Source organism: Cucumis melo, chromosome 4, assembly GCF_025177605.1.
Source record: "Cucumis melo cultivar AY chromosome 4, USDA_Cmelo_AY_1.0, whole genome shotgun sequence".
Taxonomy (NCBI): domain Eukaryota; kingdom Viridiplantae; phylum Streptophyta; class Magnoliopsida; order Cucurbitales; family Cucurbitaceae; genus Cucumis; species Cucumis melo.
The window spans coordinates 33376099-33401863 of NC_066860.1; the positions used below are offsets into that span (position 1 = coordinate 33376099).

General features: G+C 31.9%; 4 protein-coding genes across 7 annotated transcripts; 1 reads left to right on the forward strand and 3 right to left on the reverse strand.

Moving 5' to 3' along the window:
• Positions 1-653: 653 nt before the first annotated feature.
• Positions 654-2719, reverse strand: LOC107990602 (uncharacterized). The gene is made up of 2 exons (XM_017044153.2): positions 2433-2719; positions 654-2334 (listed from the first exon to the last, which is right to left on the reverse strand). Exons 1-2 carry the CDS (start codon positions 2557-2559, stop codon positions 854-856), a joined length of 1608 nt encoding a protein of 535 aa, XP_016899642.2. The 5' UTR covers positions 2560-2719; the 3' UTR covers positions 654-853.
• A 2236-nt stretch (positions 2720-4955) lies between these two features.
• Positions 4956-8743, forward strand: LOC103486473 (uncharacterized). Of its 3 annotated transcripts, none has more exons than XM_051084183.1 (8): positions 4956-5286; positions 5603-6127; positions 6798-6963; positions 7195-7489; positions 7664-7736; positions 7897-7987; positions 8095-8174; positions 8280-8743. In XM_051084183.1, exons 1-8 carry the CDS (start codon positions 5206-5208, stop codon positions 8505-8507), a joined length of 1539 nt encoding a protein of 512 aa, XP_050940140.1. In that variant the 5' UTR covers positions 4956-5205; the 3' UTR covers positions 8508-8743. The 3 variants fall into 3 exon arrangements, with proteins under 3 accessions (XP_050940140.1, XP_008442673.2, XP_008442672.2); XM_008444451.3 differs by having other exon boundaries at positions 4959-5286; positions 5641-6127; XM_008444450.3 differs by having other exon boundaries at positions 4960-5286; positions 5681-6127.
• Positions 8744-11420: 2677 nt separating this feature from the next.
• LOC103486474 (zinc finger protein BALDIBIS) lies at positions 11421-14593 on the reverse strand. The gene is made up of 5 exons (XM_008444452.3): positions 14002-14593; positions 13521-13920; positions 12340-13142; positions 11874-12076; positions 11421-11726 (listed from the first exon to the last, which is right to left on the reverse strand). The coding sequence occupies exons 1-4, from the start codon at positions 14135-14137 to the stop codon at positions 11922-11924; spliced, it is 1494 nt and encodes a 497-aa protein (XP_008442674.1). The 5' UTR covers positions 14138-14593; the 3' UTR covers positions 11421-11726; positions 11874-11921.
• A 7202-nt stretch (positions 14594-21795) lies between these two features.
• LOC103486468 (syntaxin-71) lies at positions 21796-25551 on the reverse strand. 2 transcript variants are annotated; one of them, XM_008444445.3, is made up of 9 exons: positions 25196-25551; positions 24849-24974; positions 24441-24600; positions 24234-24319; positions 24060-24128; positions 23921-23965; positions 23734-23796; positions 23480-23556; positions 21796-22224 (listed from the first exon to the last, which is right to left on the reverse strand). In XM_008444445.3, the coding sequence occupies exons 1-9, from the start codon at positions 25349-25351 to the stop codon at positions 22209-22211; spliced, it is 798 nt and encodes a 265-aa protein (XP_008442667.1). In that variant the 5' UTR covers positions 25352-25551; the 3' UTR covers positions 21796-22208. The 2 variants fall into 2 exon arrangements, with proteins under 2 accessions (XP_008442667.1, XP_050940141.1); XM_051084184.1 differs by having other exon boundaries at positions 24060-24319; positions 25196-25528.
• Between the last annotated feature and the right edge of the window lie 214 nt (positions 25552-25765).

Here is a 25765-nt window from a genome sequence, read left to right on the forward strand (position 1 = left end):
TTTACAGTAAATACATTTGTGATATTTTATAAATATTTTGATTCATTTTATTATAATTAAAAATAATATTTTATTTTTTAAAAAGAGCGTAGGAATTGAGCAAATATAAGATTAGATACTAAACTTATAATTAATAAAAAAAAAGAAATTATAAAACTTATGCATCCACTTTTTCATTTTCTTTTCTCACTCCTTAATTTCAAGGAGACTAATATATATATATATAACCCCTTTTTTACTAGAAAAGAAAGTGCCACTCCTAATCATGTTAAACTCTTGTTGTTGAAAGATGAATGAAGGTAGTATAGAAACCCCCATAGTACTAAAAATTATCTTCGAAACTAGGGTAACCAAAAATGATATTCGACATCTCCGGCAATGATAGAGAATGTGATTTCATATCGACCAATTAAATCGGGCAGTCATTATTGGATTTGGAAGTATAATCCACCTAATATTAATAATTCATAAACATCATAGGTCATTCATGTCACATCATACATTAGAGGTACTAAAACACCCCATTGTCGGTGCAAACACATCATGACTATGATTAACATTATAATATAAATCAAAAAGTAGGAGACCTAAGAAATTAATCAAATCATATAATCATATTAAAATATAAAATGCATCAACATCCCCACCAACCATAAAGCAAACTCGTACAAGAGTTCTTTATTATAAACAAAAACGATGCAGATTCAGTTCATTGCTTCAATACTTGAAAAAAGTAAGAGCAGAAAATAGTAAACAAAGTGGTTGCTTATTATAATAAGTCTAATTGAGCGCTCAACCACATAGCAACTCATCAGCATTCTTACTCACCAACCATGAACCAAACTAGACAACTTCAGATTTTCATGGATGAAGGAGCAGCATCAAGAAACCATTGATGAACATAAACACCACTGTTCCTCAAATCCTTGTACAAATCCATACATTCTCTTTTCTTCAGATCACCATCTTCTTCATCAACTCCATCTCTGCAGCTCAGGAACACCTCATCCACCCAGCAAATAACCCCACTTTCGAACAAATCTGACAGAAACTTCAGTTCTTCCTTCCCTGCATCCATCTTCAAGACGACGAAATCAGAATGCTGCACAGTTTCCTTGAACCAAGACAGGAAATCAAACTCGTCGTCAATGTAAGGCTCTTCATCTTCGTCATCGGCCGCATCGTCGCTATCTGTTGTCTGATCAATTCCTGCTAGGGCAGGATGATAAACAAACGTGACTCCAGGGTTATGAATATGGGTGGCGAGATAAGACATGTCATGATCAACAAAATAAACATTAAAATCTCTGCGATCCACAGGATAGGAAGGTGGAAACCAATCTGTGTTTGTGTGGTTCAAGCGTTTCCCTGTTCCAATATTAACATATATCAACCTTTTCCCACTGGAAACATCAACAAACTTTGGTAAATAAGACAACTTTTTATCAAATCCCACAGGTCCTTCCTTCACAAGAGGCTCCAGTTTTCGAATCAAAGGCTTGTTCCTTGTCAGAGAGCGACATTCAGACGACATGCGACGCTCCAAATGGCGATGTTCTTCGAGTTTCTTCTTAAATACAACCAGAGTTAAGTTGTTAACATGGCCAACATGCATCACAGTGGAAGTTTTCAGCAAAGATGAAACTGGAGTCGCAGCTCTAATCAAATTATTTGGCATTGACCCACTCGAGGACACAATAACAGCCCCAATTCCACCAGGCCGAAGCACGCGCTCGATCTCGAGCACCAAAAGTGCAGGGACCGAATGCCTGTCTAGATCTCTAGAGAAAACAAAATCAAAGTATCCACTCTTAAAGTCCAGTTCGTAAACGAATTGTTTTCTCCTTAGAGAGAAAAAACGGTGTTGATCAACACCAATAACATCGCTGAATCCAATGTCCCTCAGTGCCAAAACGGCAGATCCCGATCCCTCTCCAACACACAGAGATTTAGCACTATGATTCAAAAGTTTCTTCTCCATTAACTCAGCAACGACATTAGTCGTCAGATTCTTATACTCCTCACAGTGCATCGCTACAAATGGCACCCAAATTGGATTCAGAAAATGACCTTGAAACATATACGATCCCCGAGAAACTTTTGCTTCCATGTCACCATACTTCACAGCACAATCGCGAAAGATCACCGAGGGAATCACTCCAAAATCAGCCCCCATAAAAATATGCAACAAAGGAACAGCCGAAACAGTCAAGGCGAGAAGGAAAATTCGAACAACAATGCGCCTGGCCAATGCCCCATGAATGATCTGCCATTTCACAGCCTTCAAATTCATCTCTTCAATCTCCACCCCCAATCCCCGCTCAGAGTTCGTTCAACGTTTAACGTCGTGAAAGACGAAGCAAATAGGAAACAATTCCTGAAAATAACACTAGCAGAGAGAATCAAAAACCAGATTGAAGAAAATAATTAGCGAGTACAAAACCTGGAAGATGTGTGATTTCCACCCACGAGGAGCCCCATAGATTTTTGAAAAATTAACCAAACCCTCATCGGAATCCTCATCCTCCGAATCATTTTCCCGTCCCAAATCACCATCATTGAAGAACCCAAATCAAACCATGATTGAGAAAGAAAACTACATCACATTCTTCAAAAATCGACTTCCCGGAGCAAAGAAACCCCGAAAACCCTAACGGAAACTGAAGATCGAGATCGAATTTCGGAATCAATATTCAGGCCAAGCCGCCTAGGGCTTCGAGAGTGAAGAAGAAGAAGAAGAAGAAGAAGAAGAAGAAGAAGAAGAAGAAGAATGAAGAAGAGAAGAAAAGAATGGAAGTAGATCTGAATCGAGTGGTGGTATTAATAGTGCGAAATAACGGAAAATCGTGTCCCACTCTGGGTATTACGTGGCACGAGGACATATTCTAAGATATAAAATTAGTATTACGCGTGTCAACAAATGAACGGATGGATTTTTAGATTAGAAGAGGGTGGGCCCTAAATTATTGGCATGCAAGGGCTTTATTGTAATTTAAAGGGAGACATAGAGTACAAAGTCGCTCTGTTAGATTAAACAATCAAATCAATTATTGTACTCAAAATTAACCTTTTTTATTTTTAACAATTACTTCAAGGTTTTGACTTCATTTAAAACCATTTTTTTAAAGTTTACAACACTTTAATCATTATATCTTTTTAACTATTCAATTTCAGTTATTACTCTCATCTTAGTTTCTATATCGGTAGATAAAAAAATTTAGATAATGGGAATTGAATTAGCCGAAATCTAAGCAAATCAAATCTAAACTAAATCCAAATAATCAAATCCGTGGAAACTAAATAATAGTAAATCTAAACAAAGTATATCACCGGTAATACTTTTCATTTGTGAAACTATGAGTTTTTTTTTTTTTTTTTTGTTTTCAAAATTTGTGTATAGTAAATATTTTGGTTATATTTTTTTAAAAAAACTTCTTTTATATTTTTAGCAAGAAACGATTATTTATCGAATATAACAAAATCACGAAATTGAGTTAATTAAATTTTTTTATTAAATTTTGTAAGTATTATTTTTTTGCTATCTTTAATTCAATTTACATTATTGCTTTTTTAAATACATTTTTCAATATATAAAGAATGATAAGACACGTTTGTATCTATTTACTTCTTAAATTTTAAATGTTCTCTAGTTTTGATTTCATCAAAGTGATAAAAACCCTCGCAATATTTTTATAACGATTTCGAATTAAAATGAGAAATTTCATAGTTCGAGAGTACAATTAAAACCTACATCAAACTAAAAATGTTTTGTATAATTAACAATAATAATAATTATTATCACTATTATAAAAGCTGATAAGAAGTGGATAAACAAGTGTACGGAACAAGAGCTTAGCAATAAAGCCCTATACATTGGAAGGATGGGGCTTTTAACAGTTATAAAAGCCCAAATAATATCTGAAGAAATGGACCGAATCCTGGTCTAAATGGGCCTATTAGTTAATTCTCCCTAGAAAGTCCACAAATTATGCCATATTTTCAAATTTCTCTAAGCTAAGCTTATTTAGTATTGATTGATTATAGGTATATATTCAAAAAAAAAAAAAAAAAAAAACCCATGTAACCAAAATACTCTAAAATGTAATAAATTATTTGGCTTACATATAATGTGTATATATATTTTCTTAAAATAGGTTTTCCTTTATTTTGAGGTATTAAAGGACCAATCTACTCTTCTATTCCTTCCTTCCTTACATGGTTTAATAATATTCAAGAAGAAAGTTGTTCATTTATAAATGTGATTAATAATTCCACGTGGTAATATATACATCTCATATTTCTATATCATATTAGTCTTGGTATGATAATGTTTTGTATAGTTTATAGTTATACACCATATTTTTCTGTAACATAACTAAAGTAGGTGAAACACTTACTTGTAGTTACAAGCATTATGTATTTCACCTACTTTGCCCATACACTGTTTCGTCATTCTACCCCATATATATATATATATATTTTGTTCGTCATCAATAATTAGTATCACACATTTTTCTATAAATTATATACATAACATTATTAAATATACTCTGACATTTTAGGGAAGAGAAATAAATACAATTATTTTGTTCACAAAGATTATCTTATCATTAAGACCTTTGATATGCTTACCCTCAGTTTCAATCGTTTCAAATGTCAAAGTCCGACGTACAAGATGAGCTTGGACAGAGTAGAAGCGTATAACCCTTCGCTAGGTAGTATCACATTATCTGCTTGATTATCATCTTCGTTGGTTTTTAAAAATAAAGTCAATTGCCATCTAATTAAAGAAAACGTCACGTTTTAGATAAGTGGTTTTCATAATTCTGTTAATTAAAGCTTTATCCAGAATTAGTTTTGTTTGTTGTCATGTCACTTTCTTTTCTTTTTCTTTTCTTTTTTTTTTTATTTCCTTTTAATTACGTTAATTTTCCGGGTCAAGAATGGAAAATGGATAATGTAACCATATCAAATACCTGTAATAGCTCAAAAAATCAGCTTTCGCAAACATTCATATGAATGTCAATGGAATAGACCAAAACCCCTATTTTGATTCTCTTTCTCTCTGTCTTTTCCATGTTTTCGGGTTATTGTTTTATCAGATTGAAGGGTTTCAAAGAAAACTTGAAACCCCATTACTTTTTTGTTTTCAAGAATCGTGGTCTAGTTGCTGCCATTGGCGTGAGGTAAGTTCTTCAATGCAAAATGGCTGCTGGGAAGCAAAATCTAGCTGAAGAAGATGGTGGTGACCCTTTGAAGAACAGGTTTGGTGCACCAAATCTCAAGGTATTTACAAAATTTATCTGGGTTTTCTTAGGAATTCACTTTGTTGAGTGGAATGTTGATTACAACTAGTTTTTGTTACATTTGGTAAGTTTTGGAACTTTGTTTAGATTATCGTAAAGAAAATCACGGAAACAGCAATCGGTGATCATATCGTAGGTTCATACATAAAAAGTTGAATCAAACCAATGAAATTGATGGTGCCTGGTTATCTTGTGCTCTTTTTGAATGAGAGAATTAGTTATTTTGATTCTTCTTGGTTATCTTGTGCTCTTTTTGAATGAGAGAATTAGTTATTTTGATTCTTCTTTGAGTTCAGGCTCATAAAATTCTGAGTTATGTGTATATTTCTCAAAGTGAAAATAGTTTCATTCTGATTTTCTGCTTCAAACCGAAGGCTGGAGGAGATTCAACTGAAGACAAGTGCCCTAGTTTGCACCAGAAATTTGATAAACATCCTATGGAGGCTCCCTCACTTGCAGCTATGAACACTGAGGAGCATTCTGAGATATCAAAATTTCCCCAGATTCCAATCCATTCTGCAAAAAGACTGGCTTTCTCCCCTTTATCTTCCCCAACTTTTTCTGTTGCTGCAGTGTCCCCAGGCACTTCACCGTCTGAAAGTAAATCAAATGAAGAAGGAACAAACATGAATTCCCAACATGCACATTTAAGGCCAGATGTTGAAATGTCTCCAATCATACCCTGTGAAGTTTCTCGTGTAGTTGCATCTCAGAGTCCAAGAATATCAAGGTCGTCGTCGCTCACAAAACTTAAGTTGAAAAGAGCAGCAGATCCAGGATCCTCATATGAAGGGGGCATAAGTGAACCTCCCATCCCAATTGTATGTATGCCATCACTTTTGAGCTTTAGTACTGTTTATTGACTACTGGCTACTGCAACAACATCGTGTATTATAGATGTGATTATCTTTTATAGCACTGTTTTCACCCGCATTCAATCTTATTGATGGGATGTTTTGAATCTATTTTCTGACCAAGCACAAGTTCTTACTTGGCCCAGGGTATATAGGGCTATAATTTATAAACCATCTAGTCGCATTGACACTTCTGTATCTGTATTTTATGGTACTCACCTCTCTCCCTCTTCTAATGGACATAGCTACATACTATTAGGGTACCATGTAAATCCGTGTGATCCTTTTTTTTGTCTTCATTCTTTGCTTGTTCATTCGTTTCTGTCTTAACTCTTACACTTTGCAACAACTTTGTAGAACAGCTCTCATATGTCAGAATATAGTGAAGGCAGGGTTTCATATTTTGAATTAAAGTTTTGTATTTTTTTGTCTTTCGATCATTACCGTTGACATTTTTGGGATAGGACTTAGTTTTTCTGGTTGAGTTGACAAGAATGTAACTTTTTATTTGCAATGCATTCTGAAGCTACTCTCTTAAGATCATTGCAATTTGATGGCTTACCCCTTTTTGCTCAAACAGTTATTTTTTTTCCAACTGTTTTTCTATTTGGTTCTTACAGAATTCCTCACATTACAGAGAGAATTGGCTCAAAGGTCGATGCATCGATCCCATTCCCTACCTTTGATCAGAAAAGATGGAAGTGTATTGTTACGTGGTAATATTGTTCGTCTGATTCCAATCTCTCCAAATATTGGCAAAGAGATTCATTTGACCCCATTTAAATCACCAACATATCATAACGGTAAATTTCTTAGATCATTTTGTGTTTGGTTTTTTCACATCAACAAGATTCATTCTCCATTCTTTAAGTACCATGGAAATCATGTTTTCTTCACTGTTGGTTACTGTATAATTGTTCCAATAACTCTGTTCAGTTGGGAATTTTAATTGGGGGGAAGCACGTTTAGAAATTAGATATGTCTGTTTTCTTTAATCTTAAATTATCAATACATGCTTTATTTTCATGATTCAGATGAAAATATAGACGCTGGTGAGCATATTTCAGAAGAGGCTGTTTGTCGAATATGCTTGATTGAGTTTGGGAACAGTCCCGAGACTTTCAAGATGGAATGTAACTGCAAGGGTGAACTTGCTCTGGCTCACCAAGAATGCGCTACCAAATGGTTTAGCACTAAAGGTAACAGAATATGTGACGTGTGCAGGCAAGAGGTTCAGAATCTTTCGATTGAGCTGTTACCTGTGCATGCCGTTCAGACCTACAACATCCAAGGAAGTGGGGCCAATCCGGTTGCCATTACTCGATACAGGCAAGTAAACCATTTCTCCACTGGAATGTTAAGGCATCCAGAAAAGGGGTATCCGTTCTCTTTAACATTATACATACAAATATACCAGATTTTGCTATTTGCCTGATTGTAGAAAGACGAATTCTGTTTTCGTGTTTATGTTGAAAACTGAACTTTTGTGTGAAAATTCTACAGGGTTTGGCAGGATGTTCCTTTTCTTGTTATCATGAACATGCTAGCTTACTTTGGCTTCCTAGAGCAACTTCTGGTATTCTAGTCTTCTTCTTAGTTATCTACCTAGTTATGCTCATTTTTTTATCAACGATGACGTTAAAAATGTAACATCAATAGATGGGTGGGGATTAATGATGGTCGTCTTTTTCTTTTCGAGGGTGCTCGGATTGCTAATACCAGTACCAACTATGCAGGCTGGTAAAATGGGATCAAGCGCTCTAGCTATTTCTCTTCCATTTTCTTGCATATTTGGTCTTCTTGCATCCATGACTGCAGCAACAATGGGTAAGACTTAACTTGTTTAATTTATTTCAATATGTTATACGGAAACACTTTCTGATGCTTTTTCTTGATCATCAATCCTCATTAATACTATTGAATTTTGTTGTCAGTATTGAAGGAGTATATATGGATTTATGCAGCTGTCCAGCTATCTTTGGTGATCGCCTTTTCTCATGTTTTCTACTCAAAGGTAAGAATTTACGTCCAAAACTGTAGCACTGTTGAAGCAACGTGAAGAAAAGAGATACATTGTTTAAGCAATCAAGTCATTAATCACGTTTGTTTGGATCTACAGCTTCATATGCAGGCTATTGTAGCTGTACTTCTTGCCACATTTTCGGGCTTTGGAGTTACAATGGCTCTTTGTTCCATTCTTGAAAAAATTCTTCGACGAACGAGACCATTGCTCAATCAATCAAATCATCAAACCGCAGATGGATCATTGACAACAGACCATGCCTCCAATGCAAGCAGATCCTCCACTTGGTCTTCAACGGCAACTCGAGGTCCCACTGCAGTCTGAAACAGTACCCGATACCTTGCGCCCGAGCCAAATCAATCCTCCTGGTCAAGATATTGAAATGGGAACTTCAGAAGCCTTGCCCCAGCCAGCCATTGACATGGAGTTCAAATCTTGTATATGCTTTACCAACTTTTGTGTATTTCATCCCCTTGATGCTATATAGATGATTTATGTAAATAATTTTTCGATGAGAATTATATATTTATATATATATATATATACCTAAATTTATCATACTTTTTTATAGTTTATTTTGGAAACCTATATTAGACAATGATACTATTCTTCTTATATATACAAAAGGAAGAAATTTATATGTTTGTACAGAAGTAACAATTTAGCAACATGTGTTTTATATTTCAAACTTATGGCAATTTGGTCCCCATCTATTTATGTATCGTTTATAAGCAAGTTTGACTTCCAGTTAGTCTATTTATCTAGATTTATAACAAATGTCATTAAATATTAATCATGTATTGCACGATCGAGCTTATATTTGTTACAAGTTATAAAGTACATAGGTAAATCATTACACATAAAAGTAAAACTAAAAATTTTACTTTCATGAGATCAAATGTAATTTTAAACCTATAATAATATCGTTAGCATAGTGATAAAGTAAGTTTCTCAATTTTGATTTATATTCACTATGATAATTATTTTTATTGGCCGAGCCATAATGATAAAAGACATATTTCCCAAAATTTATATACAAATATAAAATTTAAAAACCGATTTAATATTGTATTGAATATCACATATTTTATGTCCCAAAACATTTTTGTATGGAAAAAAAATCCATTTTGATGAGTGATATATTGTAGCTATAATAATATTTTTCAAACTTTTATTATTATTATTATTTTATACTTTTATTTGATAAGATGTACATAGCATTACTTTTATGAATAACATAGTTACTTTTTTTTTTTTCTCTCCTTTAAGAAAAGGTGAACTTTGTTCCCTTTTCTTTTTGTAATTTAACACAAAAAGGTAGACATCATTACACTATAATTTCAATATAAATCAATCAAAACTTTTTTCACCTTTTTGCTTTTTGTGCATTTTGATAGATCTTTCCTTTTGAAAGTCCTTTTGTTTTAGGACTTCAAAAAGTTGAACTTCTCCAAATTCTTTTTTTTTTTTTTTTTTTTTTTTTTGAATTTAGGGAGATGTCCTATAGACCATTGACCAAATTTTCATAGGGTTTTTTTTTTAAACTTGAAAAGTAAGGGGAAAAAAAGGATTTAGGGCAAAGTCAAATGTGTTAGGGGTGGGTGCTCCCAAAGCAAGTGGGTTCCCTAGGAACAAAAGTGCCCTACAATCATACCTAGGACCCTATATACATTCTTGTTCATCTTAATTTGTTCCAATATTGTTCTTTTTATTTTAATTTTGGAAAAATAAATTAGATTTTAATCTCATATTTCTCTCTTGAATTAGGGTCTTGAGATTCTCAATCTATAAACATCATTGGAAACTTAAACCATATCCCTAAAACTCTTCAACTATATCTAATCTAACAATATATATATATATATATATATATATATTTAATTAACTCATTTTGTTTTGGTTTAATTTTCAAGTTATATTTGTGATTACTATTTGTGTTAAAATATCATTTTGATCTATCTTTTCAATTTAATTACTTCTTAAACTTTTATTAAATCTTACCTTTAGTTCTTATTACTAGTTTATTGATTTTTTTTTTTTAAAAAAATTCTATTACCATTTTCACTATAAAACTTATAAAACTTATAAAATATATTCAGTGTTATTTTCATATAAATTATTAAATAATTTTGAGATTTACTAAAAATAAAATTACTAAAATTGAATAAATTTGAAAATAGAGAGACCAAAAAGGTATTTTTAATCTAATTTTATAATAGTTGTTATGAGACTTTCATCTTTTTTTTTTTATTGGAATTTTAAACTAATTAGTATAAGTCTTATTTAATGGTCTAGATAATTATTATGCTAAAAAAAACATCTTATTCAATTGTGTTATACATTGATTATATATAATTTTATTTTCGATTTCTTCCTTCTGTCATCACGACAAAAAAAATTATATATAATTTTATCCTATTGATTAAGTTATCACTCGTAATGATTTTTTTTAAATGACATTATTTTCTAATTTTCCCATACTAATTAAGGTTTAAGGAAGCAATTTAAGTATTTTTTTCATTTAATAATATCCCACATTAATCATGTAAATTAATTAAAGGATTTTTTTTTTTTATATATATAGTAAGGATGGCACTTTAAATTATATATTAGAAAATTTTCACGAGTCCATCCATAAATCAGAAAAAAGAAAGAAAAAAAATTCAACCAGTTTTTAATTATAATCAAGTTGTCATAAAAATGTCGAACTAAAATTATGAAAAATACCCACAAAACGATTATTTTTTACTCTGTTTATATTTTCCAAATAAAATCTCAACAACATCTTGTTTACCTTACGTTAACAAGAGCATAATTTTACAACATATACAACACTATATTGACTAGGAAGTTAGATGTTCAAAATATTCCAATTTTCATAAGAATTAGGGTAAGATTTAACTCCCATATCTTTATTTATATATAACATTGATACATCTATTGCTTTTAAAATTAAAAAAAAAAAAAAAGTTTATTTAAGAAAAGACTCATGCATGTGTTGACATACAATTATTGAGATTAAAATATCAACTTCATCCTATCATATCTTTTCTCGATAAAATTTGAAATTAGTTCGTATTTATTAATATTTTTAATAATTTTGAACGGTGAATCTATTTTTATCGTTAACTAATTTTAATTTATTAGTATTATTATCATCGATATGATTATTTTGAAGCGTACCGGCGTTGACCTGGTGGGTGGCTGCCGGCCAGATTAGTTTGACCAGTAGTCATATAGAGATATATATGTTTATATATATTTATTTATATATATATAGAACTATAGAAGTAGTTTTTCTTCTCTGGCAAATGCAATAATTTGAAAGCGAAATTACGAAAAGAAATGGGGAAAAAAATTAAAAAGTTCAAACGACAACATAGAAAATAACAAAAAAAAAAAAAAAAAAAAAAAAAAAAGAGAGAAAAAAGTTTACATTGCATTGCATGGCTCTTTTTACTGCTTTGATCTGGACTGGCAAACTTTAAACATTCACCGGTGGCCCCGCCGTCGGCCCATTCTGACCGTTTCCGCCGCCCTGCACTGTAAAAGAAAATGTGGCTTAGCTTTCTTAGCTTATCATTATGTTTGTTCTTTTTTTTTTTTTTTTTTTTTAATGAAATTTGGTTAAAAATAAAACGCTAATTTCTCACGTATGACAATGGTTGTTTCCTTTTTTCAATTACTGACCTTTTCCGGTTTTTTTGATTAAGTTTGATGGTTTCTGATGATGAGATTTTAGTGGTTGGCGGCAAATTGGCTTAGTCCCATTGTTGAGTTTATGGTGGTGAATTTTGCTAGCTCCGGCGGAAGGAATGGTGGTCGGGGTGCCTCTCCTCCTCCGACTCCGAGGAAGTCCCTCGTTTGTCCACTACTTCTCATAGCGTTGTTACCTGCGTTACGAATATGAATAAATGATTATATTTACCTTAAACTTTAAGGTCAATGTAAGTTCAGAGAAATGTTATAAAGTCGCATTGTCCTTGGTCTAAGATTTTAACAGTTTATATATATATAAAAATTAATTTGAACATAGTTCAGTAACAAAGTTATTTCTTTCTTGATAGTAGTCATTTATTGAATTTAATTTAGTGGTAATTTTCAAAATATATTAGCTAAAATGGGATTAAGAATGTGAATAAAAGATTAAATTTACCGTTTGGTGGAATTAGAAGTTGGCTGAGACAATTCGAGCTTAAGTCGGAGTTGCTACCGATCATCTGAACCGAGTCAGCCATTGTCAAGCTTCTAGATTTATTAAAAGAGTTCAAGCTGCTTACTGCATTGGAGGACGACGATGAGGACAACGAAGATGAAGAACTCATGACTCCGAAAGCACCCGAACCAAAGAGCGGGGAATTATTATTATTGCTGCTTCTAGTTGAGCCCATAAGAGCAGCTTTTTGCAGAAGGGCAGTGGCCGACATCGGAGAAGAAGAAACAACAGACTGAGAAGACTGACCCGATAACAGCGCAGCTGCCGACGATGATGTAGCTTTAGAAAAATTATTATTACTTCCCTTATTCTCAACATCTTCTTTCTCCATCACTGGCAACATCGAAAGCCCGTTTTCAGTTATGGATCCGAAAAGATTGGAAGAAGAAGAAGAAGCTCCAAAAAAGTTGGAAATATTGTTGTTGTTGTTGATTGCATTTTCAGCAGAAGCTTGGTTCAACCAAAGTGATAATGGAGATCTGTTCTTTTGTTGGTGATCCTCAAAATCTCTCAAGAAATGATCTGAATGATTGGTGAATTGGGAAAGTCCAGAAATATCTCCAAGAGATTGATGATGATCAATCAAAGGTTGATGATGATCAGCTTGTTGATGAAGAAGATTGATATTATTTGAATCATTTCTTAGATTATTGAGAATATTTGTAGCTGAAACTGTTGTGATTCTTGCACTTTCTTCAGCTAAAGCATCACAAAATGCTCTATGAGTTATGAAGCTATCTTTCCTGCAAACAAAAAACAAGAATCAAAACATTTTAGTTTTAATGTCCAATCATTTGTCATTACTTTTGTTACAATAATATTCAATTTCTAGGTCAGAGACATAATCTTGCATTAATTACTTCTGTCTTTAACAATAAGAGTAAAAAGAAAAGTGAAAAAGCTAAGTTTTTGCCTTTTTCTTGATTCAAAAAATACCCATGATTTGAAAAACGTGTTTGGATATCGAATTCTGACTGATCTGTGATACTACAGTTTCAAACTGCTTTGTATCAAACCTCGTTTGTGTAAAGGTTAAAAGTTTAAATCTTTCCGATGGTGAGAAAAAATGGATTCTATTTCTAACCCATTATTTCTTGAATTTGGTTGAAGGGAAAATTTACCTGGAAAAAAGGGTTCCACAATCACACTTATATTCTCTAGTCCCACAAGTTTTGGAGTGAGCTTTCCAATCAGATTGAACTGCATATTTCTTAGAACACTTATCACATTTCCACTTCTTCTCGCCGTGTTTCCGGCTGAAATGCTTCTTTATTCCGGTGAGGTCGCCGAGAGCTCGCGACGGATCATGGTGGACACACGTCTTTTCTGGACAAATATACACCTTCTTCTTAATCGGTTCCTTGTTTGTCCGTTGTCGCAACTTCCACGGTAAGTTATGCCCTCGTCGATGAAGCTGCAGATTCTGGTCTCTCTGAAACCCCTTGTTACAAATTTCACATATGAATCTATTGGTCGCCATGAGTGATTTCGGCGACAAAGCAATAACCTCCGCATCAGGATCTACAACAACAACAACAACAGACAAATTATTCAAGCTCCCCACCGAATTAAAAACCTAACAAGAACGAATAAGTGGCTCACCTGGGGTTCCGGGGAGGTTTCTCTTCTTCTTGGCAGCAGCAGCGGAGGGTTTCGGTTTAGGGTTAGGGTTAGCATCTTGTTGGTGAGGGAAGGAAGTGTTAGTAGAAGAGAGAAGAGAAAAAGGATTAGTTGACATAATTTTGTTTTGTTTTTGGATTCTTATTTGGGAAAGGATTGAAGAACGGTTTAGACAAGAACAAACAAGAAAAGACCAAGGGATTTTTAAATTTTTCTTAATTTGCAGACAAACAGCTAAAAAACTTAAGGGTTTTTGGTTTGTGTTTAAAATGATGATGATGATGATGATGATCTTCTCTGTTGACAAAGGAAGAAAGAGATCAGCTGGAAGAAGACTAAATGTTAGGGTTATGCCAAAAGACAGTAAAAACCAAAGAAGTTTTGAAGACTTCGAATCTGAACAAAAGACCTTCAAACAGAAAATTTAAAAAAAAAAAAAAGGAAATTTATATATGATGATGAGAAGAGAAGAGGAAGAGAAGAAAAAGAGAGAAGAGAGTGTGTGTTTTTCTTGTAATTGAGATCTGAAGTGTGGTTTTTCCCTCTTTTGTTTGCTTTTTAAGAAAACACCAAAAACCAACATGTTTTTCTCTTATGGAAAAAGAATATATCTCTCCCTCCCTCCCTCTCTCTCTCCTAATTTCAAATATATTTATTTTTTTAATACTATTATAGTTCAACCAAGACTTAACTCAATTGACTAAGTACTACTATTTTGGTCCTTGTACCATTATAGTTTTGGTCATTTTTAGTTTCTATACTTTCAAACGTTCATTTTGGTTCTTGTACTTTAAAAAAGTAATCCTTTTCAATTTATTCATTTTCATTTTTGCTTCGACTTTTTGAAAGTTCGAACTAAAATGCAAAGTTAAAGTATATATAAAAGTCAAAGTGAATATTTTAGAAATACAATGATTAAAATGAACTAAAGTAAAAAACACAAGAACGGTAAAAACCTAAGTATAAAATATCACATAATTTTAGATTTTATCAATAATAGTCACTAATAAGATCGAAATGAGATTTTGCTAGATTTTACGGGATATTTAAAAATGTTCTGTTTAAAATAGTAGGAATGATATTAAATTGTATTATTCTTTTATCTCATTAATTTTGGAAGCCATATGTTGGAATGGACAAACCAACTCTCTCTGTTTGTCTCTCTCTCTCTCTCTCTCTTTCTCTCTCTTTCTATACACTTGCTTTTGTAACCACAATGTATAGAGTTTAATTTCTTCATTTTTCTTTTCAATTACTTTTTTGAGGTTCAAACTTCAACAGTACATTCAAACTTTTCAATGGAAAAAGGAGGGGACCCATTTGTGATGAGTTACATTCAAAGCTATAACATTAATTAATATATATAGATATAGATGTAAACTTACTAACTACACCAAACTCTTTGTTTGTACCAACTTTTGTCTTGTGAACTATACAAAATAATATATATATATATATATATATATATACACACACATATATGTTGATGTTTGACTCTCTCATTGTATTAATGAGCTTAGAAGTGCTTGAAATTGAAAAGGTATATTACATGGATTTATGTATAGATTCTATTCACTTTTAAACATCATGTAAGTAAACTAATAAGGTAATATGTGTTAATTAACGATAAATCAATCAATGACACTATTTCTCTCAACTTTCTATCTCTCGACACGATTGTTTCTTTGCATTCAGAAAATCTTGTTTTTCTTATAGTGAATGGTGTTGAATTCATAATTTGTTCTAATTTACACAATAGTCCAAATTCATAAGTCAAAAACCTCCTCCCAAAATATACCTATAGGTTGAAACCTGTGGTCAACAAAAATGTTCTTCACACATCCAATAACTACCATGTGATTGTCTTTATCTAATAGAATACTTTAAATAAAAAAAAAACCATTATTATTCTTTCCTTTCACAAAAGACTATTACGCAAACAACTTTACCTAAAACTTATTCAATTAGTAAGTTTCTATACACACAAGTCAAAACCCAATAATAATTTTTGTTTAAACCAATCACTTTTTCCAAACTTCAAAAACCATCTTTAATACTAATTAATGAAAAACACACGAACATCGTTATTAATTAAAACACTAGCACCAACCCAATCAAATCACAAAAAAAAAAAAAGGAAGAAAATGAAATACAATAGTGGACCTATATGTGTTTATAACGATAGAGATATCCACGAGGCGGTGGGACAATGTCGAGAATGGTTTCACCATTTCCATTCTCGCTCTTCGTTTCATTCTTCATCTCGCACGACTTTCCATTTATTTTTGTAGGGACCCCTGGCAATAAGAATTCTTTAAACAAAATTTGTGGTTCCCATGAAGAATATAATTATCCTCCAATTAGTTTTTCCAAACATATCAACAATAAGTTTGAGCCTTTACGCAAAAGAATTAAGAATGAGAAAATGAACGACATATCTATTAACCAAATGGAAAAAGAAGGGAAAGTGAAAAGAAGAAGGTCGTGGAAAAAGGAGGGATTGTAATGTATAGGAAAACAAAGTACCTAATCTACCTAGAAGTAATGGAAACAAAGAGAAAGAATAAAGGGTGTGTGAGTTGTGAGTTGTGACTTGCGACTCCTTTTTCCTTTTTGGTAAAAAAGAAAAAAGTGAGTTAACTTTATGAGGGTGAATCTGGGAAAGAATGATTAAGTAATAATTATTATTAAAGGGTAATTTTGGGCAATTGTAATGTTAGTACAACAAATCAGAGGGGTATCAGAAACATTGAGACAGATGAAAGAGAATAGATTTATATTATATCATATAATATAATATATAGTTTTACACTTCCCCATATGCTTTTGCTTTGTAATTCACACATCCGTCCGTGATACCTTTACTTGTCTCTATCTATTTTGTAATCACAACTTTTTTTTTTTGTTCAAAAGAGAAAAAAAAAAGAAGAAGAGAAGAAGAACAGTTCTTTGGCATGGATCCTGAGTAGGGATGTGATGATTTCATGTGTTTATGTTGGTGAATTCGATGGAGTTGAATCACTTGAATTGATTTGAGAAAGATTTATTTGTCGTGTGATTGAGTGTTCGTTTTTCTAATGAAAATCGATTGATGTTGATTATAATTGATCGGTTTTGATGGATCTTGATTGGTTATATATAACCCAATTGCTAATGTATTATTTTAGATATTTTCATGAAAAAAAACCTTTTTTCCTACAAATTTTCAATACATATATAGAGGATTGTAATCAATAAACAAACAAAATAAAATAATAATAATAAATAAATGTGTTTATGATAATTAATTAAGTGGGTTTTATTTTGTTTAAATTAGTAGTTTAAAGGTGACCATAGAAAATTAAGCCCATGATTTAAGGGACTCATGATTTTATTTTTGTTTCTTTTTAATTAGTACACGTACAACAATAAATAAATATAGTTAACTTCAGTTTATATTATTAACTAACACCATTAACAATACATTGTTATTATAATTTAATTTAATTGATATTTTATTTTCTAAATTAAATTTGAATTCGAACAAAATAAAAATCTTGAAATAATTTTAAGAGAGATGAGCTGAAAGAAAGTAATTATTATATATTCATAAACATGAACATAACTAAACAATTAAAATATTATCTTTTATTCTCATAAATTTTTACAATTTAAGAAAGAAGAAAATAAGTAAAGAATCATAATCCAAAATGTAGAGACACCATTATTGTTATTATTAATTAATTAATTGATGCCTAATTAGGAAGACAATTTAATTTTGATTTTGTGGAATAAAGAAAAAAGTAAAGAAAATTTATATAAATATATATAAGGAGAGATATGAACCACTTTTGTCTGTTTTCTCTTGGATTTTCATTCACATCACATATGCTTTTTCCCATCCCTATTTTGGTATCCAATGCTTTTTCTCTCTCATCTCTCTCTCTCTCTCTCTCTCTCTCTCTCTCTAACACATGCAGTTATAACAAATATACACAAAACCCTATGTCTTTCTCTCTCTTAAATAATAAACCCTAATTTTAAGACACAGGTGGGGAAGAGAATGAGCCCTAAAGATATATATGTCCGACCAGATAAGGACACACTCCAATGTACATGTTGCATGGATGAGAGAGATTAAACAGATTCCCCCGTATGTCCTTCCTTCTACCTCTCTCTCTCTCTCCTCCTCGTGTCCAAATATAAAATTTATCGAACACCATTGATTCAATGTGATTGTCTCATGATAAGAAGATATAAATACCTTAAACTAATATATTTAGTTGTGTTCAAGTTACCAAAAAAATATATGAAAATATTATTAGAAATGCATATACATATATATATACATATATACATATATATATATATACATACATATATATATACACACACGAGTAATTAAGTAAACAACGCATCCAAATGTATGGTATGCTATTTTCTAAGTAAAGTTTTGAGAATCTCAAAATAATAACAAAACCAAAATTCCAAATATATATATATATATGCTTTGGAATCCACGGTGTCTTATGAGATTATTTGGTGATATTTTATTTAATATTACTATTATCATTCTTATATATGTCTATGTGTTCTAATACATAATTTCTTGGGGAGGAAAAAATTCTTGAAAGAATTTTTCGATATCTTCCTCTATAAAAATGTATTTAATAGTTAATTAATTATGTAAGCACAGCTAATCAATTGGTACAAAACTTATAATATCAACTTTTTGGGATAAGGGGTTTGATCCTCCAACTCCACAATTTGATTTTTATTTTCTTTTTTTAAATTAAGTCTCTATACAATAATTTTCACCTATTATTATTATTTTTTTTGTTATATTTACGCTCTTTGGAGTTGCCTTCAAAATTCAAGTCTCGGTTTTGAAAACAAAAAAAAAATATAGTAATTTTCAAGTTATATTACAAATTTGGTAACTGTAATTTGAATAAAGTTTGATTCTATGGCTTGATAATTCTTTTTTAAGTAGTCCATACCCGAGTCGTTTCTCGTTGAAATTCACGTGAAGTTGTCTCGTGCGTTTTAATATATACTATGTGATGTGTCAATATATGACTGATTTGACTCACATATATCACCTCAGCCAATATATTTGCCATATTTATTGGTGATGTAAACATACTTTTACCATGGTTAAAAAGGATAAAATTTACTGACTTAAAATTTTTATACCGAATGGATAATTCAAGTTTAAATTAGTTCATAATACAATATTATGAACCCAATATCTTATATATATATATTTGATGTAATAGATGACATGTGTTTATAAAACAATATGCTCCACATAAAGGACATGTTATAGATGGTATATCAATATCTCACCAATTAAATAAAGTCGAGATTTCAAATAATAAAATGATGATGTCATAGATACGTATGATTTTGATATGTCTAATCTCATTTCACTAATATATATTCTTCGTACCCATTTTCTTTTTCATTTTTTATGTGATTTAAATTTTTTAAAAGAAAGATGGATTTAATTTTCATATACACCCGAAATTATGAAATGTGGTAAAAATAAATTTACAACAAAAAAGAAAAAAAAAGATTTTGAAGGGAAGAATAAGTGCTTTGGGAATTGGGAATAATAATACATACTCACATGTGAGTCTCTATCAATGAGAGGAAGAGATGGCAATAATGTTGCCCTTTGAAAGCCATGAATTATATTATCTCATTTCCATTGGTCCTTTTAACTAATTAATTATTGCCCATTATATAGTTAATAAAGTAAAACTTAGTTTACAATTTTTTTAAATACTTTCATAATCTCAAGAAGAATAATCTTCCAAACCATTTATTTTACACTTTAAATCTTCATTTTTTTAATTAAAATATCTTAAATCAGTCATTGGAATCCTTGTTTATTCATCCATTTTAAAACAATTAAGAAGTAAAATGTTAATTTTAAATTTAATAATGATGAAAAATAATAACAACGAACTACTACCTTTTAAAATTAAATATTAAAATTAGTAATAAATATGAAAAACGAAGAAATTAATAAAAGATCGAAGTTAAAAGTATGAATTTTGATATCTAGTGATGCAATTAAAATTTAAATCTCACACATAAATTTATATTATTTTGAAATTTCTATTAAAATTATTAGGTTGGATTACAATAACCAATATGTCTCTAATTACACATTGCTCAAGAAAATTATAGAGTTTCTAGCCAATCAATTTTTCCTTCTATTACCTCAAAATAATAATTATTATTATTATAACAACAACACATTAAAGCCATATGAATTAATTTCTACTCAAAGGCTCTATAATATTTTTATTATTTAGTTATCTTGATTATGACATAAGGCTTCGTTGAAATGACATTTTACCATTTAAACAAAGTACTGTTTCTAGGTGAAATTTTATTTTTAAACATTTAAAAATCAAGCCAAGCAATTCATTAATCGTCTAAACCATCCTTAATTAAAATATATAAGTTTAATTTCATTATATATATATATATGAATCTGAACTCGCAAACCTTATGTGATGGTGAAAATAATTAGATATATGACTTTACACAATTAATCACATAAATAGATTATAATGTTTTACACAACTTAATATATGTCAAACAATTTTCTTCACTTATTTTCCCAAACTTTTTCCCCTAGCTACCATGTCGCCTTGAGGATGGTGACAAGTTGTATTAATTAATATTGTATGTTTATATATAGTGAGGGTTTTGTGGCAGTATAATATAATGTTTATATTAATTATTTACTCTCAATTCTTAAAGATCAGATTCTTCCAAAGAATATGAATGTTTAATTCCACAAGAAAAACATAGGGCTTAACGTTCCTTGAGCCATTAATTAATGATAAATTATAATCATGGTTCTTTGGTTTTAACTATATATACCCATAGAATGTTCTTTTGTCTTCACTGAAAAAATCCTTCAATTTGCTATTATACGAGACACTCAACAATTATTAAAGAAATGATTTAATTACCAATCGAAAACTAACGTTAGATCGGGTCGGGTTAAATTTCTTTATTCATTATTTAAGTCTAAAAGGATGGGCGTGTTAGGTTAAGATTGATATATAAAATACAACGAAGTACTCGTTTAAATAAACTCTTTCGTCTCTCGCATCAAACCGACATGTTATTTGTTAATTAACGAAAATAATCTAAACAAGTAGTGCTTAATTTTGAAATGAAAAGAAAGTGACGTTAAAGAGAATACATGCGAGATTTGATCTGTGTATTGTCAAACATGTTGGATTAGAAATGTGTATATATCAAATTCGTTGAAGATATAACATTATTATTTGCATTTAAAATAAAATATTAATAAATAAATCAATAAAACAAAGAAGGAATCCAAGAAGAAAATGACATAAAATGGTATCAAATGGTCAAGTTGGATTTAATTATTATATCTAAACTTGTTTACCGTCATGTTCAGATCTGTTAAATGAATAATCAAATAATGCTTTTTAGAAAATAATTTCAGCCAATAAATAATTTTAAAAAAAATTAAACTGATAATTGAAAGCAAAAATCTGTATGAAAAAGAAGAAAAATAACTGTTCTTCAGAATCAACTATTTCAGTTATATTCATTTTAGTATTATAGAGCAAAATTATTGCTTTTATGTGAACACTATTTGGGGACTAAAAGTGCTTATTTGGCTCAAATTTACAACGCTACAATGGGTAGTGGAGAGAAGCCAAAAGGACTACTATCTTAATCGATTTGTCGATCAAACTTTGATCGTGATCGATATTAAGATGCATGTCCAAATCGATATCATAAATAAAAGCAACGGTTGCATACAATCCATTAGGGGAGGATGACCTTACATAGCAACGACATTCATCAATCAGATGTCTGTTATCACACAACATTTCAATACATGAATAAATGCCTAAGTATGCATATATTGTTACATATGATCTAAAATGTCAAGCATGGGAGATCGGTATTCAAATTTGAAGCCAAAAGCAAGGACAGGTTATACAAGTGCAACATGAAAGAATCAAGCAATATAACCAAGAATTGATAGTACACAGCGAGTCCGGTGTAAAAGAATATGACATACAAATATTATAAACAACACAAACACGATCAGATAATGTACTTGATACCGATACTCTTCTTAGCAACCTTGACACAAATATTCCACAAGAACATGAAGATTTTTCCCCTTTGTTAGCGTTAGCTCACTTCTTCAACACACTGCAGAGAGAGACAATCTCTTTTAGAACTACAAATTATTTTGACATGGTTAACCAAACGAAATATAAAAACTTCAGCTAACATATCAACAGTTTCGAGTTTTGATATATAATGACAAGATAAAATCTCTCAAAAAAACAAAGGAAAATGAAACCTCCGTCCATCGTTCTGACATGAACATCATCACTTTCTTTCATTCCTTGCAACCTTGTAGGTGTAGCAACGTCCAAAGACAAGGGTTTTAAGTTCAAGCTTCCCAGCCTAAAAGATTAAACCTAGACCCTTCAAAGGTTATTTATAGACATCCCAAACTCTTTATTTGGAAACCTCCTTAGGTAAACAGGATTCTCACTTTCTATAGTATATGAGGTTAATCAACGTAAATCTATAAATAAAATGAATCAATAAAAATTGAAATTCACATAACTTTCAACAATTCCCTAGAAGATCTGACAGAAATCCCAGTCAGTTAATAATACTACAGTTGGAATGGAAGCTTGATCAACTAGATAGGATCTGAATCATGAACCTGTAATGATAGAGTACTATTTCCACATTCCATAACAAAGTTCAGTTGCACTTACCTAAAGAACCGCTAAGTTGAAGCATACAAAATTAAATAGAATTTTTCTTAGGATAATGGATGGTCGGGCTGTTAAGACCTTATAGTAGGATATGAGATGCCATGGGCCAGTACCTATCTCAAGGCCCAGGAAAACATTGTCATTCTCATTCATCATCGCAGCCCAGGCTTCTCAAGTCTTTCCAAATCCTCAAACAATTTTAAAAAGTGACTTAATCCAGGCCTACATCAGTTTTTTCTTCCTTCGTTTCTTTCTTTCTTTCTGTTTTTTCGTAAGAACCAAGCTTTCATGAAGAGAAGTGAAAGAATGTACAAGAGGTACAAAAAAAACTAGCCCAAAAAGAAAAAGGAACACCCCAAAAAACTACAAAAAAGTGGTTTCCAATCCAACAAAATCAAACTACAGTCATAGTTACAAAAAGGCCACATGAATGAAGCCCACAAGGAAATGAACTTCACCAACTCCCAAACATCATCAAATGACATCTCCAATTCTAAAAGTTCTATTTTCCCTTTCGGGTCAGCCACCCCATAAAATAGCCATATGTCAAATTTCAGTACATGATGAAAATGGTATAGATGGCACATGGGGAGAATTAAAAATGATTTAGAAATGCTAAACAATTACAGCTATCGTTCTTTAGGGAACAGGGGTAGAATGTAGAAACTTACTTGTATAGATAGGCAGCAATCCCCAAGATTATACACAACAAAATGATATCAATACAGAAATTTCTGCTGGACCTTAGCTGTAGCAATAAAAACTCATGTTAGATAAACTTACAAACTTCTTACAAATATACATATGTAGGTATTTGGCATGCATGAGGAATAAGGATAAGCACATATCTACACAAGGGTCAGGAACATACACTTCAGGAACTGACAATAAAGGTTAAATAGAGATTGAAGGAACAGAGCAAAACCTGGTTAACTGTGTCCTTCAATCTAACGTTGGTGTTCTTAAGGTCAGATGCAGCCTTGTCCACCTGCCATGATTCAAAAAGAAAATTTGGTGGTTGTCATAAACATGAACATCGAGACTACAAGTATATATATACATATACATACGTGTAATTAGAGATATAAAAATCAAATGAGAGAGATCATTACCTTAGTGTCAATCTCGTCCATCAAAGGGACTTGCCTGTCTATTTCCTGCAAATAACATGCCACAATTCACTATCAACTAATACGTTGGTAAGGGGTAAAATTAATAACAATATGATCTCCCACCTAGAAGATAACTAACCTCATTCATATCATGTGCCATATTCTTCAGAGTATCCAACCCTTCTGATATCATGTCCAATCCTTGATCCTGCATATGCACCAAAATAAAGGGTTTAAACCACAGCAATTGGCCAGAAAGCATGCATCCTTCCTTCTTCAACAAAGAGACTACACTAGGATATATACAATTTACCTGCTTCATTTTCCTCATTTCATACTCCTGCCTGAACTGACTAGACTGCTCAGTGTGTTGGAAGTACTCATCATCAAACCGCCCATCTTTTATCAATTTAAATGTCCATATCAAATATAGGACTAGTTCATGGTATTGAGGACTTAAAGTAGAAAGAAAGTTTCACAAAGACGGTTGAAGAAAATTTAACTGAATTCAATACATCACCTGAGTCAAATTTGATTTCAGTCCGTGAAGCTGAGGATGTCCAGCCCCCGTTATTCTTTGTGGTAGTCACAGTTCCATCTGGTATAGCTTGAATCCTATCCGGCAATGCAAGCACCAAATCATTTCGAGTGGTAAGATCTTCAGTTGATAGCCCTTTAACCTGTCAATAGATTATGTGAACATCCAATCCAATCTATAGGTAGAAGCTACACAGTTCACATTCAGTGGCTCAACTTCAATCGAGTATAAAAATTTCAAACCATCCTAAGTTCAAAATGAATTTAGGAACCTCATCCTTTCATCACAATCCTCTCATCAATTCATATGAGACGTATAGCTTTTAAGATGGAATTTGAGTTACGAGACTGAATTTTCAAAATAAACTCAGTGAAGACAGTGAACACAAACCCTCTTTACAGCCAACCTCTGCAACTTGGGAACTTCCTCCAGTAATCGAGCCTTCGTACGACGAATCTCCGCATTCAACGCCACCACGGATGCCCTATTCTTCTCTTTAGAAGCATCCTCCGCTTTCTGCACACACACACACAAAAAAACCTCCTAAATTAGAACCGAGCCCTCCTCACCAGAAAATTAAGATGCAAAATCATCTATGTAAGCCAAAATTTAACCACAGAATTAAATCTAGATCAGAAACGGAAGAGGCTACTAATTCAGAATTAAAACATTCATTTCCTTATTCAGCAACAGAACGAGTAGAAACTGAGAAATTGACTGAGGCATCGGAGTCAAACCTGTAAAGCGGCTTCAATGTCAGCTTCAACAGTGGCGTAGAGACGAGCGAAGGCATCGTCGCCTGAGACATTGAGATCTCTCTGCTTTTCTATGTCATATTTGTCGTACTTCTGGCAGATCGCATCTACTCTGGTCAAAAGGTCGATCACGCTCATCTTCGACCCTTAGCCTCCGCGCTCCGGTAGGTTTCCGGTGACTAATGGCAGTGAAAGTGGTTCCGAGGATCTCTACGGAAGTCGTGCGCAAAAGCAAATGTAATGACTCATACACTTGGGCTCAATTTCTTACATATTTGTAATTCTTTTTCCCAATAAGAAAGAATACTACAAAGAAACATAAAGGGGGCCTTGTAATTTTTTTTAAAGTCAATTTCAGTCTCATGATTTTTTTTAAAGCATAATTTATTGATAATTATGAAGAAAAAAAATTAAAAAGGAAAACTTTATCATCTCATTTTTAGGCTGTTCTCAAGACGGGCAGCCCAAATTCGCGTAGCCCATTAACAAAAAAGGCGGCCCACTTCAATTATGGGCCGGAAGTTAATCGAAAAGAGAACAAGGCAATTAACA

Bases quoted from the DNA above. Each gene is read 5' to 3' on its own strand.
- LOC107990602 (XM_017044153.2), bottom strand. From the start codon at position 2,559: ATGATGGTGATTTGGGACGGGAAAATGATTCGGAGGATGAGGATTCCG. The intron at 2,335-2,432 runs GCTAATTATTTT...ACGTTAAACGTT, and splicing joins ATCTTCCAGGTTTTGTACTC to GAACGAACTCTGAGCGGGGA.
- LOC103486473 (XM_051084183.1), top strand. From the start codon at position 5,206: ATGGCTGCTGGGAAGCAAAATCTAGCTGAAGAAGATGGTGGTGACCCT. The intron at 5,287-5,602 runs GTATTTACAAAA...CTTTGAGTTCAG, and splicing joins TTGGTGCACCAAATCTCAAG to GCTCATAAAATTCTGAGTTA. The intron at 8,175-8,279 runs GTAAGAATTTAC...TTGGATCTACAG, and splicing joins CTCATGTTTTCTACTCAAAG to CTTCATATGCAGGCTATTGT.
- LOC103486474 (XM_008444452.3), bottom strand. From the start codon at position 14,137: ATGTCAACTAATCCTTTTTCTCTTCTCTCTTCTACTAACACTTCCTTC. The intron at 13,143-13,520 runs GTAAATTTTCCC...TTTTGTTTGCAG, and splicing joins TGTGGAACCCTTTTTTCCAG to GAAAGATAGCTTCATAACTC. The intron at 12,077-12,339 runs GTAAATTTAATC...TTCGTAACGCAG, and splicing joins ACTTCTAATTCCACCAAACG to GTAACAACGCTATGAGAAGT.
- LOC103486468 (XM_051084184.1), bottom strand. From the start codon at position 25,351: ATGAGCGTGATCGACCTTTTGACCAGAGTAGATGCGATCTGCCAGAAG. The intron at 24,320-24,440 runs GTGATGTATTGA...AATTGATAAAAG, and splicing joins TGAAATCAAATTTGACTCAG to ATGGGCGGTTTGATGATGAG. The intron at 23,966-24,059 runs GTTAGTTATCTT...TGTTATTTGCAG, and splicing joins TGGCACATGATATGAATGAG to GAAATAGACAGGCAAGTCCC.